This window comes from Plectropomus leopardus, chromosome 5, assembly GCF_026936395.1.
Source record: "Plectropomus leopardus strain MGB_pleo_1.0 chromosome 5, ASM2693639v1, whole genome shotgun sequence".
Lineage (NCBI taxonomy): Eukaryota > Metazoa > Chordata > Actinopteri > Perciformes > Serranidae > Plectropomus > Plectropomus leopardus.
In genome coordinates, this window is record NC_142180.1 from 36,307,158 (window position 1) to 36,326,318 (window position 19,161).

At 39.8% G+C, this 19,161-nt stretch overlaps 2 protein-coding genes across 3 annotated transcripts in view; one reads left to right on the forward strand and one right to left on the reverse strand.

Annotated features, from left to right (window-relative positions):
* The first annotated feature begins 359 nt into the window (after window positions 1-359).
* gadd45ab (growth arrest and DNA-damage-inducible, alpha, b) lies at window positions 360-3,287 on the forward strand. Its single transcript, XM_042515638.2, has 4 exons — window positions 360-524; window positions 1,024-1,125; window positions 2,047-2,254; window positions 2,477-3,287. The coding sequence occupies exons 1-4, from the start codon at window positions 475-477 to the stop codon at window positions 2,588-2,590; spliced, it is 474 nt and encodes a 157-aa protein (XP_042371572.1). The 5' UTR covers window positions 360-474; the 3' UTR covers window positions 2,591-3,287.
* Window positions 3,288-8,157: 4,870 nt separating this feature from the next.
* The window catches only part of gng12b (guanine nucleotide binding protein (G protein), gamma 12b), a 34,106-nt gene continuing 23,102 nt past the window's right edge, over window positions 8,158-19,161 (reverse strand). Inside the window, exons 1-3 of one of the 2 annotated variants that reach the window (XM_088078134.1) lie at window positions 11,851-11,959; window positions 10,851-10,971; window positions 8,158-10,136 (exon numbers count right to left, since the gene is read on the reverse strand). In XM_088078134.1, coding sequence (XP_087934260.1) covers window positions 10,011-10,136; window positions 10,851-10,943 — 219 coding nt within the window. In that variant the 5' untranslated portion in view covers window positions 10,944-10,971; window positions 11,851-11,959 and the 3' untranslated portion in view covers window positions 8,158-10,010. Of the gene's footprint in view, window positions 10,137-10,850; window positions 10,972-11,850; window positions 11,960-19,161 lie in introns of those variants that run through there. The other variant, XM_088078133.1, reaches the window with a different exon arrangement.

Below are 19,161 nucleotides of genomic sequence, written 5' to 3' on the forward strand. Positions count from 1 at the left end.
TATTATTATTATTATTAAGACACTTAGTATGTGTATTTTTTTATAATATTTTGTCAAGTGTGGTATACCCTGGCTCTTATTTCTTTATATATTTATTTTTAAAATACAAACTCTAAAGCTGCTGTAATTCCTATTTCCTAAACATCTTTCTATTAATTGCTAAAATTAGATATATTTATTATTTAGTGATGAACTGGACGATGGTTTCCTGTATTTCCCAGTAATAATGGTCCTGTCACAGCCACAAGGTGCCGCCGTGTCCACAGAGACACCATGAAAATAAAATGTGTCTCATTTTGTCCATGTGACCAGAGTGGGACCGGTTTATGTAAATGAGTCCTGAGTCCAGCAGGTTTTACTCGCAGAGACTGAGCAGACAGTCCACAGACTCGCAGAGACAAACCGAGGACACAGCAGCAGACACCGCTGTCTCTCTCTCTGGATATATTATACACCTCACATCAAACCGCTCGGATGTGCAATATGACTTTTGAGGAAACTAGTGGAGATAATTCATCAGAGAGGTCAGTGTTGCTCTGTTTTTGCACTTATTGCATTTTTCATAATTAACTTGTTTTTGAAGAGATTTCACCGTTTTAAGATTATTGCAAATGCCTTAACCTCGACAAAAAATAATATACTGTCTGTGAATTAAAGTTTCTTTCATACTGTTAGCTCTGACTGTTTTTTAATATTATTTTTACTGTAACATAAGTGCAACGGTCAGCTAACCTAAAGCATCGAAAGCTAACGTTATGCTAATTTTAGCTAGCAACGTGTTCATTATTTTAGTGTCAAATTTGTGGGTTTTGGTGCAGAAATGTGCATATTGTTATGACTTGTACGCGTTTCAGAGTGTATTGTACAACCTTGCATCATTAGCCATCAACCACCTCACGTTACTGTAAATACAAGATAACTTACAGGGCACATATATAAATCTGAAATAACAGTTAGCTCTCGCGTTGACTGTGATGTTGTGCGTTTTGTTGGCAGATATCTGAATAAATGTGATTATTTCAGGATGGAATCGGTGGCTACAGCGTTAGAGGAGGTCCTGAGCTCTGCACTGCCTCAGGGTTGCACCACAGTTGGAGTCTACGAGGCTGCAAAGTCCCTAAATGCGTAAGTTGACACTAAAATGCAAATTTAGTGAGTCTTTGGGGCAAACTTATTTCACTTTAGGGACCGTTCATTATTTATTGTGGGGTGGGGGGGTGCAAAAGATGGGAGGCATGTAAAAGAAGTTTTTAAGAACTTTTGTTTTTTTATATTTTGGCTTTAGGGAGATGCATACAGCTTTAAATTGTTGTTATTTTACTACTTATTCACTAAAAAACATACCTTCCAAACTCTGTTTCTTAACAAATCGCCAAAATGACACCATACATCACAGTTAGAAACGGTAAAAACAGAAATTACTGACGGATTTTCACATCTCCAAAGGTCCTTGCACATTTTGTGTGCATTAGAAAAAAACATAACCCAACCTGAGCTTAAAATAGTGATATTTCCCTATGAAGTTGTGCATGGGGACAGGAATGTTAATGCATATCATGCATTACAATGACCCCTTCATAAGTTTAAGTTAGTGCTTCTAGATGCATTATTACTACAATAATTGTGCTAAAACTGGAGACATAACTATATAATTTATTTATTTATTTATATGCATTGCCTTAAAATGTGTGGGAAGATATTTTAAGTACTAAATGAGAAAAAAAACCTTTACAACTGCTATTTTTGCATAGAAATATACACTAAATGTAGATATATTATATATATAAATAAATCAATTGCACGAACTAACCAGCATGCACAACAAGAGTGAAGGCTTTTTTAAACTTTTATCTTCCAAACATCAAAGTGTAGACTAAGTTTTTAAAATCTAACCCCCAGTTTATGGTGGAGGGATGGTCCTGCATGTCACTGAGGGAGGCTTAAGGAAACTATTTGTAACTTCAGGGAGCTTAAAATAAAAAGGAAGTCACACCCTCCTCTGCTAAATAAAGAACAGTCCCTTAAATCTCTTGTATTTGCTTTTAGGGATCCAGACAACGTGGTGTTGTGTCTGCTGGCCACAGATGACGAGGAGGACGTTGCTCTCCAGATTCATTTCACCTTGATCCAGGCGTTCTGCTGCGAGAATGACATCAACATCCTGCGTGTGAGCAACATGAGGCGTCTGGCAGAAATCCTCGGCGGGGTGAAACCTGGAGGGGAGCCCATGGACCTGCACTGCGTTCTAGTTACAGTAAGCATCATTACTCACGTCTGTTCAGTCGTATATTGCTCATTTCCCATCAAACTGGAAAGGGAGCTGTTTTGCCCTCACTGAGGCGGCGTCAGGGTTAAATCCAAGGTCGTACTCACGAGGAGCTGTTGCCAGCAGCAGTTGTGCAATCAGAGTTATTTCAGTCTGTTTGCACATTTCATAAGCGAACAGGTGGTAAATGCTTTGTGCTTTCCGTTGCAGAACCCCCAGTCGTCACTGTGGAACGACCCGGCGCTGAGCAAGGTGACCAGATTCTGCAGAGAGAGTCGCTGTTTGGATCAGTGGGTGCCCGTCATCAACCTGCCCGACCGATGAAACCGCTTGGAATATTAATGTATTGTGTGCATTTGGGGAAAGTAACTGCACAAGGCCTGTGTTAATGTCTGTGTTGGACTCCTTTGGAAAGCGCCCCAGAGAGAGATAAAGACGGGAGGGGCTGGAAAAAAATAAAAAAAGAAACACGAGGAAGTGAAACGTTCCAACGAATTTACCAGGTCAGCGTGAACCCGTGGGCCAAGGAAGAGTGACTCAGCAGTCTGGGTTCCAGGATTTCCAGTGTGTGACTGCGCCTTTTCTCTGCAGAGAAAGAAGCCTTTACAGGAAACTGAACCATGTGAGCGGACAAGCACACGTGGTGGTGAGCACAAGCGCAGGACTTTGGGGGGAAAAAGCAGACAGAGAGCTTCAGTTTGACTCCCAAAATGCCGGAGTGGACCGGTCAGAGCTCTCAGCTGGAAGAATTCCTCATGAAAATTCGACCAAATCGGAACATTTCTTTCACAGCACATTTATTTAATAGTATTTAAGACTTGTCACTTTGATAACGCAAAAGGGAAAATTTTCACAGTTTATTATTATTATTATTATAATAATTTAAAGGGCAATGCAATGTTTCGACTTGTCCACTAACTGATGTTTTTATGTGTTATTAAGTTAAAGAAATATATTTATTGTGCATAGTTCATGGCATTCTGGATTGTTAAGTTGAATGAAATAAACAACCAACAGTTTACAGGATGTTTTTGACTCAGTGATTTCCAGGTACGACAGGTTTAGCGTGCTCACATGATGTCCCTTTTGTGCCCACAGCTGGCACATGTGAAGCTCAACATGCAGCGCCACAGGTTTTGGATTTTGCCCTGGCATGTTACTGGGCAGGTTATACACTGCATTTTTTTTTTGTTTTTTGGTTGTCTGTTAAAATGATTACCACTTTTTTATTTGAGCATGGAGTCAAAATTATTTTTTAACTTAACAAAGTCATCAGTCAGTCAAATCTGCTGCAAACTGGTAAAAGAGACGCTCAGATCTTTTAATTAGGTCGCAATACCACACTGGAAATACTCTGTTACAAGTAAAAGTCTTGGAAATTTTACTTAAGTAGAAAAGTATTCAGCTGATACTTTTCTACTTAAACTAAACATAGAGAGAGGGGGGCTGAGTGTATCAATATGCTGCAGCTTGCATCTTCAGGACCAAAAGTAAGATAATGTATTGTTCTTTTGGATGTCTTTTAGAACTATTATTATTACTTGAGTACGGATTCATTAATATTGTTATTTAACCCTTAGAGATGTGGGCAAATTGGCTTGATTTCTGTCGAGAACACCGGAGAAAGGCAACGAGCAATTTAAAAAGAAATGACCCCGAAATTATAAATATATTAGCATAAAGTACCAAGAAAAATTAACTAAACATTTTCCCAAAATAAAAAAAACATGGTTAAGTAAAAAAAAGAAGAAAAAATTACCTGAAAAAGTACTTAAAACTTATAACAATTCTCTACAATATTTTTCAAAATATTTGATTATGATAATTATATAGTTCTATCCACATTTCTCCCTAGCTTTTCTAAAAATCATTTTTTTAAGATCTTATAGTAGTAATATCACAGTGTAGAAATACTATTGCAAGTAAAAGCTCTGCATTCAAGCAGTAAAGTAATAGCATCAAAACAAACTTTTGTGCCAAAAGTAAAAGTACACATTATGCACAAAGGCCCATGTCAGCATAATATATATTATTGCATTATATTATACATGATTTATTATCATTCATTATTGTGTACATCAATTCATCCTTGTAGCTGGCTAATGTAGCTGATCTTAACCTGTATGATTACATCATATTTTATTTGTTGATCATATTTTGTATTATTAATTAAACTCTGCAAATGTAGTTGGGTAAAAAGCGTTTGTCCCTGGAATGTAGTGTTATAGATGCATAAAGCAGCAATAAAGTAAAGTACAAGTACCTCAAAATTGTACTTGGATAAATGTACTTTTCTGTACTGGCTATAGGCACGAGGGTCTTTGACGTGGGCTCAGCTCCTGCATGGGAACTTGAGTTAAATTTGACCTTTTGCACAGATTGAGGATCTAGTTACATTGAAGGGAGGAGAATTCCCATTGTAGTATGAATGTGAGTGGGCTCATTGTGACAGCTCATTCTTTACGGCACTCTGCAGCTACGCAATCAGAGCTAAATTTACTGCAGGCTGGATTAAAAATAGCAGAGAGGCAAGACGGAAAAAAAACATACCGGAGACTCATTTTAGACTGTGCAGAAAGAGAAAACCAGAAATGATTGCGCAGAGTGGGGAGGGACAAAGCCTTCGACACAGAGGGTCACAAGACAATGGATGCATGAGTCAGGGCTATTCAGGTCTCCATTGCTAGAGCCGTACAGTACTTTAGCTTCATGGCAAAAATAGCCTGGTGAATAGACGCGTCCCCCCCCGACCGCTGACAATAGTAGCACTTGTAATTAACAGGCAGTGTGCGCAGAGAGGCCGACCTGCTGCTGCAGAGATGTGAGTGTGCAGCCGGGGACGTTAAGAGGACAACAGGCCGCTCTGGTGGTCCTATCAGGTGGCCGACAGCAGATGGGGAGGGAAAAGTGGGTCAAAATGCAGGAGTGACTGGAAGACTGGAGAAGAGAGCAGGGTGTGCCCAAGTGACCGGAGGGTTTGTTTAAATGGACTCAAGTTAACCCTTTGAAACCAGAGCACACAGGCTTAATGTCTATGAAAAACATGGGAAGAAATTACAAGCAAATTTCCTGAAATTTTGCTAAATAAATGAATAATAAAAAAAGAAAGAAAAAATATAATAAATGAATAATTAAATAAATAAATAAAAACAATGAAAATAATAATAATTAAAAAAATAACATAAGATAAAACAAAAATAGAGAGCGGGATGTGACCGAGTGACTGGGGCGTTTGTATTAAATTGATTGAAGTTAACCCTTCCAAACTTTAGTTTACGAGTTAGCAAATTTCCTTAAATTTAGTAAAAAATAAATTGAATAAATAAATAAAATTTTTAAAAAATAAAATAAAAATGTTAAAAGATATATATAGTTGAACTAACAAGAACAACAATAATAATAATTATGATATTATTTAAATACTACCACTACTACTACCACTACCTCTAAGACTACTATTGCTACTGTTTTCAGGAGATTTTCCCCTATTTTTTATTATAATTAACTTCAAATAATTTCTCTCTCTCTCTGTTTTCAAACATTTATTTTCAGGTCATTTTCTTGTCAACTTTTCTTAATTTCTTGTGATGTGTGGGACATCTCTCGCCAAGTTGCTCATTGCCTTTTGAAAATAAGTCAAATCAGTTTACTCAGGTTTAAATGCATTTCAAAATCGTCTGAACGCAGCAAGAAAACTGATGTTGTTCCAGGTTTCAAAGGGTTAAAGGCTGCAGTTCTGCAAAGGGCACAGGGCAGAAACATGCACATTGACACTCCACTGAACTGATGCAAGAGTCTCTTCAGTTCCACAGAACACAAACTTTTCAATGACACAATAACAAACAGCAGAAGTGAAACATTTAAGAACCAAGTGCACACTGTGATCCTGGCTGAGACACAACAAGTGCCAAAGTAAAGTCTGAGAATTGATTTTTTTTTCCTGGAAAGAGGAACAATAATACCAGAAATACCAGAGCGGCATGGGTGTAAAACGACACCTGAAAGCCAATTTGATGTTTGAAATACGAGCACTTTTTCCCTCCGCCGAAGCCTTCCTGTCACACGGGGTGTACCCACTAAAACTGGGTGAGATATTGGAGATAACAGATTAACGGCTTATCCCGGAGCTTCTCCACCGCACTGACAGGTAACACAATCACTGCAAACGACGCTGCCACAAAGCCAGCTCTATCCATCATCTGACACGAGCGGGGGTTACGTCGATATGGGCCAGCAAATATGGCCTGACCTGATTGTGAGTGTAACATCACACCTGAGGAGAAAGCAGAGGAAGGGCCGCTCAGAGCGGTTATTGCATAACAGGGTGGACGGGGCACAGGGGAGCCAAAGAACCTTCCCTGAGAAACTGGAGCGAACGCAAACGTTTACGTGCTCCTGACCTAAAACTAAGAGAGACTCACGCTCTCGTTTAAACACTGTGACCTGTGAACCCAACAAAGGGATGGTTAACAACGGGACTAGTTTATGACTAGCTGCACTGACGAGTTTGAAAAGGTTTGAGTAGTTTTGGCTCTTTCTCAGTTTGGGGAGGCAAGTGTTAACCATTTGAAACTTGAGCAAATTGGATTGATGTATTTAAAAAACACAGGGGGAACTGCAAGAAGCAACTTAACAAGACAGACTTTAAAAAACCCAAGAAATTAGTTTAAAAAAAAACATTTACAAGAAAACTTGACCTGAAAAAAAAGCAACAGCAAAAAAATTTTTTTTTAAATCTGTCAAATGACCCTCACCCAAAATGCACAGAAAAATAAAGGAAATATATATAATTATAATGACTATAAATACAGTTTTCTGGACATTTTCTCCTTGTTTTTGATAATTATCTAATAGTTCCTCTGCCTTTTAAAAACTAATCTTCAGGTAATTTTCTTCATCAACTTTTACAGATTTCTTGCAATTTGTGGGACTTTTCTTGCCAAGTTGGACATTGCCTTTTTCCCCATGTTTTGGGAATGAATCAAACCAGTTTGCTCAGGTGTCAAAGGGTTAAAATGCTTGTGAAAGGCATCTGAATGCAGCAAAGGAAAACTGATGCTCAACCAGGTGTCAAAGGGTTAATATCCTCAAAATACATCCGTGAATGGCAGCAGATAGCGTGCTGTGGGTGTGTAGTAGCTGGATACTCAGGTTAAGTATCTCGTTTTTCCCGTGTGAACACTTACAGGAAGTCAAGCCACGGGCACTCTGAGCACATCAGTGAAGTCTGATGATGAAACTGTACAAACCTCGAAACACACCAAAGTGTCTCTGAGTTCATTTTAAAGCTGCATTGTTTGATTTTGTTGGGAAATTTATTTGGGAAATTTCGATGATTCACGAGTTGCCGAGTTGTGATTTTTGCGTGACTTTTTTCAGGGCAGCAGAAATGGCGGAAAGCGTGGAAACAGTTTCAACAACTGATGGTAAAAATGACATGTTCGGTTATTTTGCTCCTGGTAGCTACCATTTACTTTTAGTGGTTGCACATTTTAGTATCTGCATCTAAAAGCTGTAGCTACCAAACAAACTCTAAACTATAGAGATGCCTGATGAGTATACTAACATTGATAAAAATGTTATTTTATAACACGAGTCGCAGACTTGACGTCATAAATGCATAAACATGGCGGTCAAAAGTCAATGTTTGTTCATAGGTAAGAAACTTGTTAATTAATTCACGTTAAATTTTTCACTTTTAGCCTTAAAATGCAACCCATATTATTTGTAGCTTCCATGTTGTTCGCGCTTTACGACCTTAAAGCTCATGAACACAACAAAGTCGGAAGAACAACTTCCCAACTCGGAAAACTCTGACCTTCCAACATCACATGAACGCAGCACGAGACCATACAGAACTTTGGGATTTGCAAAAAAAAACCTAATCTGAATGATTTTTTCTCCGTAGGTTTATTTGCATTTACCACAAAAAGGTAAAGGCCAAACATGACATACAGTAAGCTGCTACCTACACTCACCAGGTGTGAAAAGCCACACACATTTTAACTGCTTTTAAACCAAAAAACACACATTCATATCCACAAATAAAAACCGACCGAAACAGCACACTCAATTTTAATTCAAAAAGTTGAATTAATGTTGCAAGAACTGAAATGCAAACTTGATGTTTGACTAAATCAGTACAATCCTATAAAGTATATCAAACAGTTAAAAGCAAGCACATACTGTGGTTTACGGTTATATTTACTGCGCTACAATGTTTATGGACACATGAGATCTATTTTAATATAATTCATGATTGAGCATGAGTCATTTTGAGTTAACAGCCTACAGTGAGCTCCCTTCACCTACAGCGAGGGTCGTCCTCATTCACGTCCTCATTCACAGTATTTAGACAACAGCACTTGAGGTTGAAGCTGGATCGCTTCGTTATTAAGGCGCCGCCTGGTAAAATTGCAAAATGAGTTGCTCATGTTTTGCATGAGCACCGACATGTAAACGATATAAAGACACAGCTACACACTGCCAGTCGCAATAAAGTCAGAGCGAGTTTTAAAGCAGCTGTAAACGTGGAATGTTTCGAACAGCGTAACAGTCGTCTGTGTTAACACGGTGTTAACAGGTCTCAAAGTGCCTGAATACAACAGTAATACGCCTCAGCTCTGCAGACAGAGTGACAGTATATAGCTATATTTGATAAGATGGCACAGACTGGTCTTGTTTTTTTTCCATCCATGATGGATGATTTGTTGCTATAAAATTAAGGAACACCTCATGCAAATGGCCATGCACAATGTGCAATGATCTCAAAAGTTGATACCGTTACTTTTATCTGTACATATTTCAGTTTTAGAAATGGTTGGACTGAGTTTTACATTCAATTTTAAGGCAAATGCAAAGAAAATAAGTAGTAAAAGAGACATATAGATGGCTTGGTCAAGAGAACGTAACCCTTCAGTATTAAAACTGCAATAGTTAAACATCACACTTGTCGTATGTAACAGAATTTGGGGGGTGAAGTTTTACTACAATAGCCTGCATTGGTGTTGAAAGTTTGTCATATAACCAAACTGTAACTAGCTTGAAGTTACAAGTAACAACCAAAAATAAAAATTCAGTGTCAATTTATCCTGCTATTCTGAAACTGCACCATAAATGAGCTATAGCATCGTAACAAAATCAGCTCTCAACATTTGAAAAATTAAAATCTAATCAACGTTTAAAGCAAATTGTTTGTCTCTGACTTATACACATCAGGACAATTTGATTGCTCTTGCCTGTCTGGGACAATTTAAAGTCCTATTTTTAAATTTATGATTGTGACTGATTTTGAAACACAAAGCAGTGAACGTGCATCAGCTGCAACGGACCTCGACTCTTTTCTATTTGTCTTCATGTGACGGACAGCGCAGTTTACTTGTCCGGCGACAGGATATCATTATCTCGGGTGCTCATTATCAGCAGAACACAACCTCCAACCACTGTTTCCTGAAGCAAGCCTGATGAAAGGGAGAGGTGAAAGCTAAAAGCTGAAATCTGATTGGACCAATGATTGAGGGGGGTTGTTTATTTGCACCGCTGTAATTAGAGAGTCAGGAGCTCTCCCGTGCACGGCTCCTCTCAGGCCACAGCTTCACACTCTGCCTGCTCTTTGGTCTAACTGTTGTCTGCAATACGTTCACTGAGCTGCAGCCGGCATGTGAAAATATAAAGGGCGGTGCACCAGCCTTCAGATGAACAGAATTAAAAATAAGAGTGGAGAAAGAAAGCAGCAAGACTTGACCTACAAAACAGTGCAAGGCTTCTTGTCCTTGAAGGGGTTTTCTGAAGCGGGGACGCCCATCAGCAGCGGGTCATTCTTGGCGTGTTCTGCACAATAGCGCATCAGGTCTGACGAAGCCTTGGACACCTGCAAAGACATGAGTTCACACACTGATCTAGCTTGACACACATTATACAGGTGCATCTCAAAAAATCAAAATATCATGGAAAAAGTTAAATTTTCTTTGTCATTTAATTCAAAAAGGTAAAACATTGTCTATTTATTGAATGCAAATTGAAATATTTCAAGCTTTTCTGTGTTAATTTTGATGATTATGGCTTATAGCTCATGAAAATCAGAAATCTAGTAACTCAAATTATTAGAATATTTCCTAAGATCATTCAAAAAGTGATTTACAATACAGAAATGTCTTATTCTGAAAAGTATGTTCATTTATATACTCAATTTGCTTTGACAGCGGCCTTCAGCTCGTCTGTATTTTTGGGTCAGGTGTTTTTAATTTAAATTTTTTATTTTTTTTGTGTGTGTGTGAGTGTGTTTTACATTTTTCTAGCTGTAGGCCATATTATCAGAATTAGAATAAAAAAATGTTATTGATCCCCAGGGATAGCAGATTCTTTTTTTTTTTTTAATTAAAATAAATTAAAATTACAATTAAAATTAAAAATAGAAATACGCTTGAACATTTTGGTTTATGTAATGAGTCTATGATATATGTCATTTTTAGTTTCTTAAATAACTGATGGAAATTCTTGAACTTTTCCACAATATGCTAATTATTTGAGCTGCACCTGTATGTAGTAGAAACTCAGAGTGGTGTCAGTGAATGTAAAGGGGCACCTTTATTCTCTCGATTCTGGCTTCCATCCTCAGCTGCTGCACCATCCGTCTGGCTTGAGCGATGCTACTGGAGCTCTGCATTTTTGATGACATCGCAGTCTTTGGACAGTTGTGCTCAAACCTGGATCAGACAAAAAAAATAAGTAATTACATTAATTAGTGTGGAGATGCAGTTGGTGTTTGCACAAAGAAAACCAACAAAGCCACAGTGTCATAAATCTATTCAGATGAGTCCTGGCAACAAGATGTTCCTTTGGGTTTAAACCGTGGATCTATAAAGACAGCTGGATGCAGTTCTTTAGACTTTCCAATTGTTTTCGGACTATATGGAAGCCCGATAGTTAAATTATTCATTTTGCAAGGGTTGGGACTCTGAAAAAAATATTTCCACTGATTCACAAATATGTCTTTCACCATTTAACTTGTGTCACGTAATGGTGAAATTCTGCTGTATATATACTTCATAAATAACGCTGACTTGCTTCTTCCTCTGCTCGTGAAGTTGAGTGAAAACACAGACAGCGCCACTCTACCACGGCAACCTACACTGTGATCGAAGGTGAAACTGCAGCTTGAATGACAGAAATAAAGCATTATTTTTCACTCTTTCACAAAGGTTAAAAACCCTTACTGTTACAAAGCAGATGTTTTGACTGTTTATTTGCATTTTTGGCAAAGTCTGCCTAAACATGTAAGTCTATAGTCTGCACACGGTTGTGGCATGCACAACTCTGCATGAAGTCTGCGTGTAGCTGCAGTGCACACATCCCCGCGTATGGACTAGTAGATGACACACAAAAGTCCTGCAACAGTGAATTCAAACAACCAAGAGGACCCACTGAACGCAGCTTTAAATTGTCAATCACCATCCCTGGAAACATGCCATTAGATTTATCAATAAACATGCAGCTATGAAGAAGAACCTCATGAATGGCCAGTTTTGCACAACATTGCAGAAATTATAAGAAGTGAAGTTACTAAGATGTTACTGCAGAAATACCTCGAGCTGTGCAACTTCCAAGAAGTGACAGTTGACCTAATCTCGAACTGACTCCATGTGCGTAAACGCTGTGGCCCAACCTAACGGACTCCTGTTTCACAATTCCCACTTCCAGGATACAATGGTTTGCTTTTACTGGCTCATTACGTCACTGGCTGAACTACTTGAAGGGGAGGCTCCACAGTTGCAGTTTTGTACCTTTCATGCCTGCCAACTGGTGCAGACCTCAGAGAGGAAGCAGACTTCAGAGCCAGAAGGCTGTTTCTTTCTGTTTTCTGCTCAAATACAATGTCAGGATCAGATGGAGGAACAGCCGTGCTCGAGTCCAGACCTTTGAATCCTCCACTGATTCCACTGAAGATGAAAACACAGTGTAACACTCTGATATCTTAAAAGAGGAACAGCCCCAAGTGCAAGAAGAACACCGTGTGTTCAGTTTAATGGAGAACACAGTATACTGTTGAGCAATAAATGAGAATTTCACTGTGTACCCAACAATTGTTTAACACTGATAACTTGCAGCAGCTTGTGTTCCTGGAACATATTAAAAAAAAACAGAGCGGCTCTGTGGGGCTGATATTTGACATGTGGCGTGGTAAATGTTTGCTCGGTGCTTTGGTGCAGGATATCACAGAGGAGAGCACGCCGAAACGGAAGGCAGATGAAACATGGACTACAGAACCGAGAACAGAGGGGAGACAAAACCATGCATCCCTCTAATCCCCCCCACCCACTCCCTTCCGCTTCCCACACAGGAAGCAGTTTCGCCAGTTAGCCTCTAAAGCATAAATGATTAAATATGGGCTGGAAGCTTTAAAAATAGAAGCAACCAAGGAAACATAGCCACTGAGGGATGATTGAGACTTTCCTAAAGAAAGCATGACATTAAAACCTCAGCTGCACTTTTTGTTTTAACTGTCACATTATGCTGCTTCTATGGTTTTTGCTCTCTTGACCTGTGCACTCGTGGTTCTAGGGAACTTAAAACTCCATGTCGTGACTCCGTTGTCAACACAGCTGTAGATTTATAAGCCCTCAGCTGCATGAGTGGACACAAGAAAGGACAGAGCTGCGTCAGGGGGGGCGGTCCTCGCCCCTCCAACGTCTGCAGGGACTCTTGTGTGACGCCAGCAGCCATAGAGCTCTATAGGTTTGTAATAAGCTGTAAAACACGTCAACAAGGCTAAGTGGTTTCTGTTTATCTGCCATTGTTGTGTCTGTGTTTGCATGATCGCCTTCTAATGCAGAATCTGACAGCACTTGATCCTGGCTATATATACACTTATATATATACACTTCATATACACAATATACACAATATACACTTCATTTTTTGTTTTGACAGATAGAAAAAAAAAACAGATCTACAGATGCATTTTTATTCAACACAATCACCAAACTATGGTCTTTCTTTTGAACTCTTCTTCTCCATCTTGTCACATTGTTTGTTTATACACTCTTGCTGCTTTGCATGTAGCCCAATAAAAATGTAATTACAAAGCAATTAGAGCAAAGTCTTGTGCATTCATCTTTACCTGTCCTTCTGTAACTGGATAATAAACGTTGCAGTGAAAAACCTGTCTGGCTTTGCATAATTATACCCTATGTAAGAGTAAGTGGGTATATTTCCATGTGTTTGTGTCTAAGTGACTGATGGATTGAGGGAGATTAATATACGCACATTTCAGGGCTGATTCTGAGGAATCTCACTGTTTAACAAAAAGGCCTGGCTCTGTGGTGATCCTTTCCATAATGTTGTCAGACACTTAAGATAATAATCTGAGACTATCAGCGGCAAAAACAAGCACCCTAAGTAGGCATTAATTGACAATGCAAATGTGGCCCAAGTGGTTACATAACAGCCTGTTTATGCGTCTGGCTGCAGCATCTCTCTCAGTAAAGGACCACTTTTAAACATTGTTGCTCCCATTAGACACTTAGACACAGAAACATGAGAAAATAGGGTCCAGGATGTAAATATACACATGCATGTACGTTCAAAAAGTGTAAAAGAGTAAAAAGGTTGATCCATAGAAATAAAGCTGCCACTGAATATTCCACTGGGGTCACTTCCTGTCAGACCTGAGGTGACAGATGTGGCAAATCACGAGAACACACACACTTGCGTTAAGTTCGGTTTATCCCCGTGGTGTCGACACACACAGACTCTGCTGTGCAGCTCTTCTGAAGGAGCTGTGTGATCCAGTGAGGTCCTAAACCTCAAATGTACTGAATTTCCAATAATCCTGTTTCTGGGCAGTGAGCTGGGCACTTTTACAGTAACCCTGCTGGTTCTGAGAGCTTCAAGTGTTAAAGGTTGGCTGATGCAAAATCAGAGATGTGAGCATTTTAAACTATTTCACAATGTTTTAGTTAGCTGAGTGTTTTAAGACTATGTAACCTTGTTATTTGTGTCTTTTTTCTGTTGTAATTGTATGTAACCGTGATACCTTTTTCTTCACTAAAAGCCTAACTAGGGACAAGAATCGGAAATTTGCAATAGCTATAATCTCTATATGTGAAGCATCAGTTACTACAGCTTGTTTGGAACAGGCTGAAGTTGTACTATGTTAATTTGCATTGTCCCCATCTAATAAACCATACAGATCAAATAAACAAACATGTTCTTAGACTAATTTAAAATCTAAAGATTCATCAACATGATTTTCTATTTGGCTGACCGTATTTATAGATATACACCAGGGTTTTCCACACATTCATTTATATGTGGCAGCCCACCAGGATTAAAATAATGTATTAAAATTTCTGTCGCCACAAATAAACCTTCTATTTATTCAGTGCACCACATTATCAGAGTGCAGAGCATACTCTGGGCACAGATGGAGCAGTAGAACATTATGCGCATCAAAAGTGAAACTTAACCGTTCATTCTGCACGGTCTAAAAGTTTGCTTTCAATCACAAACCGCTGCTCCTCTCATCCATCGATCACATGTGATCAGCTGTGAACAGATCAACAGATCAACACAGCAATTACTCATCCTGCAAGTCACAAACTGCTGCTGAGAAAAAAGGGAACTCATGGAGAGCTCCATCTGTGCTGCATTCAAAGACCTGCAAAAACTTCAAAATTAAGAGAGGGGACACAAAATGATACAAAGGGACACCTTTTCTTTCTTCCTCATACCACTCCCATATTGATACACTAAATTTAGAGCTATAGCCAACAGCTAGTAAACTTAGCTTAGCTAACTGGAAGAAGGGGGAAACAGCTAGCCTGGCTCTACCTAAAGGTGAAAGAAATCTGCCTACCAGCAACTCTAAAGCTCACTAATTACCACAGTATCGCTCATTTGTTAAATCCCTACTAAACAAACCGTAAAACACAAGCTGTGGTTTTTTTTTTGGGGGGGGGGGGTAAGCCAGGCTAGCTGTAGCTTATCTGCAGCTGAATGAGGAAAACATTTAAATATATATTTTAAGCTGTTGCCTAATTGCCATATAACTGTGTTTTCAAATCAAGCCCTTGGTCAAAGAAATGCGCGAGTGAAAAGAGTCCTCGTCCAGTAAAGCAAACATAAACTGCAGGGTGTGTAAATCTGCGTACGCGGACTGAGCCTTTAAAATCCCTCTAGCCAAAAGAATGTCTGCAATGCCTTCAGCTGTGGCGTGCCTGTCTGCATCCAGCATGTGTACTCTATGTGTGGTAAATGTAAACATGTGGCACACTGAAAGCATTGACAGAAACACATTTGAAGTCTTGCAGCAGAGTGAGGTCTTTGATGTGGCTGTGTGCTTTACACAGGTGGGCTCCCACCGAGCCAGCAGAGAGGTTCTGCAGAGTTTATGACAGCAGCTTTTACCTTGTGGTGTGTAACTGTGTGTGCACAGAGCTCTGATCCGCTGCCTCGACAAATACACTTATAACTTAGTCACACCAGATTAAAATCCACAGTATGACAGGACTAACTGTGTATTTATGCATTTATGAACAGTACACTCTCAAACTTTTGCATGCAAAGTCGTGCAGTATTGTACATCTCGAGGTGCCATCTGATAAATTACACAAATTAACAGCCTTGAAAGTTGTGACAGGATGTCCAAGACATACGTGTGCATATCGATGAAAAAGGTCACTGATAATGATACTGAGATATTTGCTAAGGGCCTTTTACGAAGCTAACAGCTGTGACAGCTGTGACAGGATGTCACATGAGAACTAGTTTGATGTCAATAGATTCATAAATGAGCAAGTTATTGAAATCACAGCCTTTAAATGTGCATATTCATCATAGAGAGTGCATCATAGAGAGCAATTACTAATTTCACACCTACCATTATTGTAATATGACATGCATCTGTTTCTATTATTGCTGTGCCCGCCCCCCTCTCTCCCCCTCTCTCTTTCTCTTTCCTTTTTTGCCATGATTGTATTTCATTTGCTATTTACGACATCTATTGCTCGTCTGTCCGTCCTGGAAGAGGGATCCCTCACTATCCTCTACCGCTCTTCCTGAGGTTTCTTCCTCTTTTTTTTCCCCGTTACAGGGGTTCTTTTTGGGGAGTTTTTCCTTGGGTGATGTGAGGGTCAAAGGGCAGAGGGATGTCGTACACTGTAAAGCCCTCTGAGGCAAACCATGTTTTGTGATAATGGGCTATATAAATAAAACTGACTTGACTTGATATTTAAGACAACAGGTCAATGACAATGATGTTAAGGCATTTTCTGAGGGCTCTTTTCCACAAACTGACAGATGTACAATTTGTGACAGGATTTCACAGACACACAAGAGCAGATTTCATGTCAGTATATATTCATAAGTGAGAAAGCTATTAAAATTGCAACCTTCAAAATGTGCCTATTGAAGGTAATATGTCACTAATTATGATGCTACGAGATTCACTAAGGGCTTTTAAAAAAACCTAAAAGCTGTGAAAGTTGTAACGGCATGTCACAGACATTAGACCTGGTTTGATGTCAGTATATTCTTAAATGATAAAGTTGTTGAAATCTTAACCTTTAGTCATGCATATTTAATGCAACAGGTCACTGATAGTGATTTTAAGGGATTTTCTAACAACTCTTTTCAACAAATGACCAACTGTTCCAATTTGCACAAACATCATCGATAACACGCTGTGACATGTCACAGTTTCATGAAAAGTGGTTTGATGCCAATATGTATAATCATAAATGAGCAAGCTATTGAAATCACAACAGTTAAGTGTCCATCTTTAAGGCAACGGTTGACTTATAATGATGTTAAGGGATTTTCTGGAGGCTCTTTTCCACAAACTAACAACTGTCTATGAGAAGATGTCATAAACACATGACAAGTTGTTTCATGTCCATATATTCATAAATGAGCAGCTATTAAAATCACAACCTTCAAAATGTGCATATTGATGGTAAAATGTCACTGATTATGATTCTAGGAGGTTTACTAAGGGTTTTTTTTTAGAGACAAAAAGAGACAAAAAGAGCTGCACTTTGCTCACAGATTAGAGGTGTTATTCAGTGTGTGATAAACAGAAGGCAGGCAGAGCGCTGCAGCCTAAATGATTAGCTATCAGCTGTCCACTTCCAAAAATGTTGGGCCACGGGACGCTGAGCAGCTCCATTATCTGCCCGTTACACTGCTAAACTGCCTGGCAACAACACCGGCAGGCCTCACAGCCGGCTCCTGGGCCGGGATCTGTGACTGCGTCTACAATAAGCTCCGAGGCTTAGGCACATTTGAGAGGCACGGTGACAATGCAGACGGGCTATCAGCGCTGGGCCACACTCATGATTGCTATTTGGCATTGTGCAGCACAGAGGCACCGGGACAGGAGTCCAGAGCTTTTACAAGTTTAACTGCGCCCTCATGAGCGCTAATCTCTGACAGCCTGATGCTATCTGGGAGCCAGACTGTCCAGTCAGGCGTGCAGAGGAAAGAGACAGAGGCCTCCCAGAGAGACAAACACACAGTATCGCCTGTGAGGTTTGGTGGAGACAAACGCCGTGACTAACGCTGTAACATTCCCATCTGCTCCAACATCATCGATTACAAGCTTTGATGGTGACAGCTTTTTAAAGGTGTTGGGGGTGCTGTCCAAAAAGCGTCTGTGTGAAGTGAGCCGACATGCAGAGACAGACAGAAAGAGTTGGTGTTTGCGCTGCAGACTAAAACAGGCGGCGAGGGTTTCAAGCTGTTGAGTCACAGGCTGCGAGTTTCTCTCCACCGTACTCCCTGAGCTCTGCAGCAGCATGCAACACCTTCACCTAAGGTGAGGTCATCTATGGGACAACTGATTCTCACTTCGTCATCCTGTCCTTTGTTCCCACCTGGGCCCCACGTGCAGAAAAACTGGTTCCTCTGAGTGTGTGTGTGTGTGCCTGCATGGTCGCACAACCTGCAGACGGTCGCAGCCGTTTGAAAAGTTCAAAGCTCTGAGTAATGTGCTTCTGATTCCCTGAGAAATAAGTGCATCTATCTTCACACACACGCCCCGCAGAGAGGCACAGTGAATAACATCCACGGATTAGGGCTCTCTTTGAAGATTTCTTTAATGTGCTGGAAGTCAATGGAAGACAAGCAGCTAAAAAGCCATGAACCAGGTGCCGTTCTTTTCTACTGCATGCCGAGTTTCTACTCTTTGATTGTTTTCCAAAAACTGCAGACATTACTTTGATTTGACACACATAGAGGGGAAATGAAAAGCTGACACAAAGAAGATGCAACAATGTGCCACCGGCTGCTTTTATTACATGTAATTAAGTTGCGGTGTCGCACAGATGAATGTGGGTGGGGGGCTATCATGCAAACCTGTAGCATGCAAAAAGTCCCTTTGTAATGCCCCGAGAACTACTGGATGAGCTGACATGAAGTGTGTTACACAGATTCATGTCCCCCTCAGCATGAATCATATCTTTGATGATCTCATTCATTTTTTTGTAGCACCATCAGCAAATAAAATCTTTGGTTTATGACCAAGTGGCAACCTCCAGGGCTGCAAAATTAAGCCAAAAGTAAGTGCAAAAACTGCTATTCCTTGAATGTCCACTTGTCCATGACAAAAAAGTGTCTGACGTCACTGTGGCTATAAAATCTATGTTTATGATCTAATAGCTGCAGAAATAATGACATTCCCATCAGCCTCGACTGTACTTTGTGTTTAATGCTAATTAAAAGGGCTTACCACACATTCTTTCCTTTGTGGCGGCCTGCCATGATTAAAACACGTGCTACCACATGTTGATTTTTGACTGATCAGACTCCACATACTTCTGCTGAGGAAAGATCTAAAGGAGAGGTTCACCTGCACTGTGTTCACGGATCCCCCCAAAATTTCCGAATTTAGAGAATGA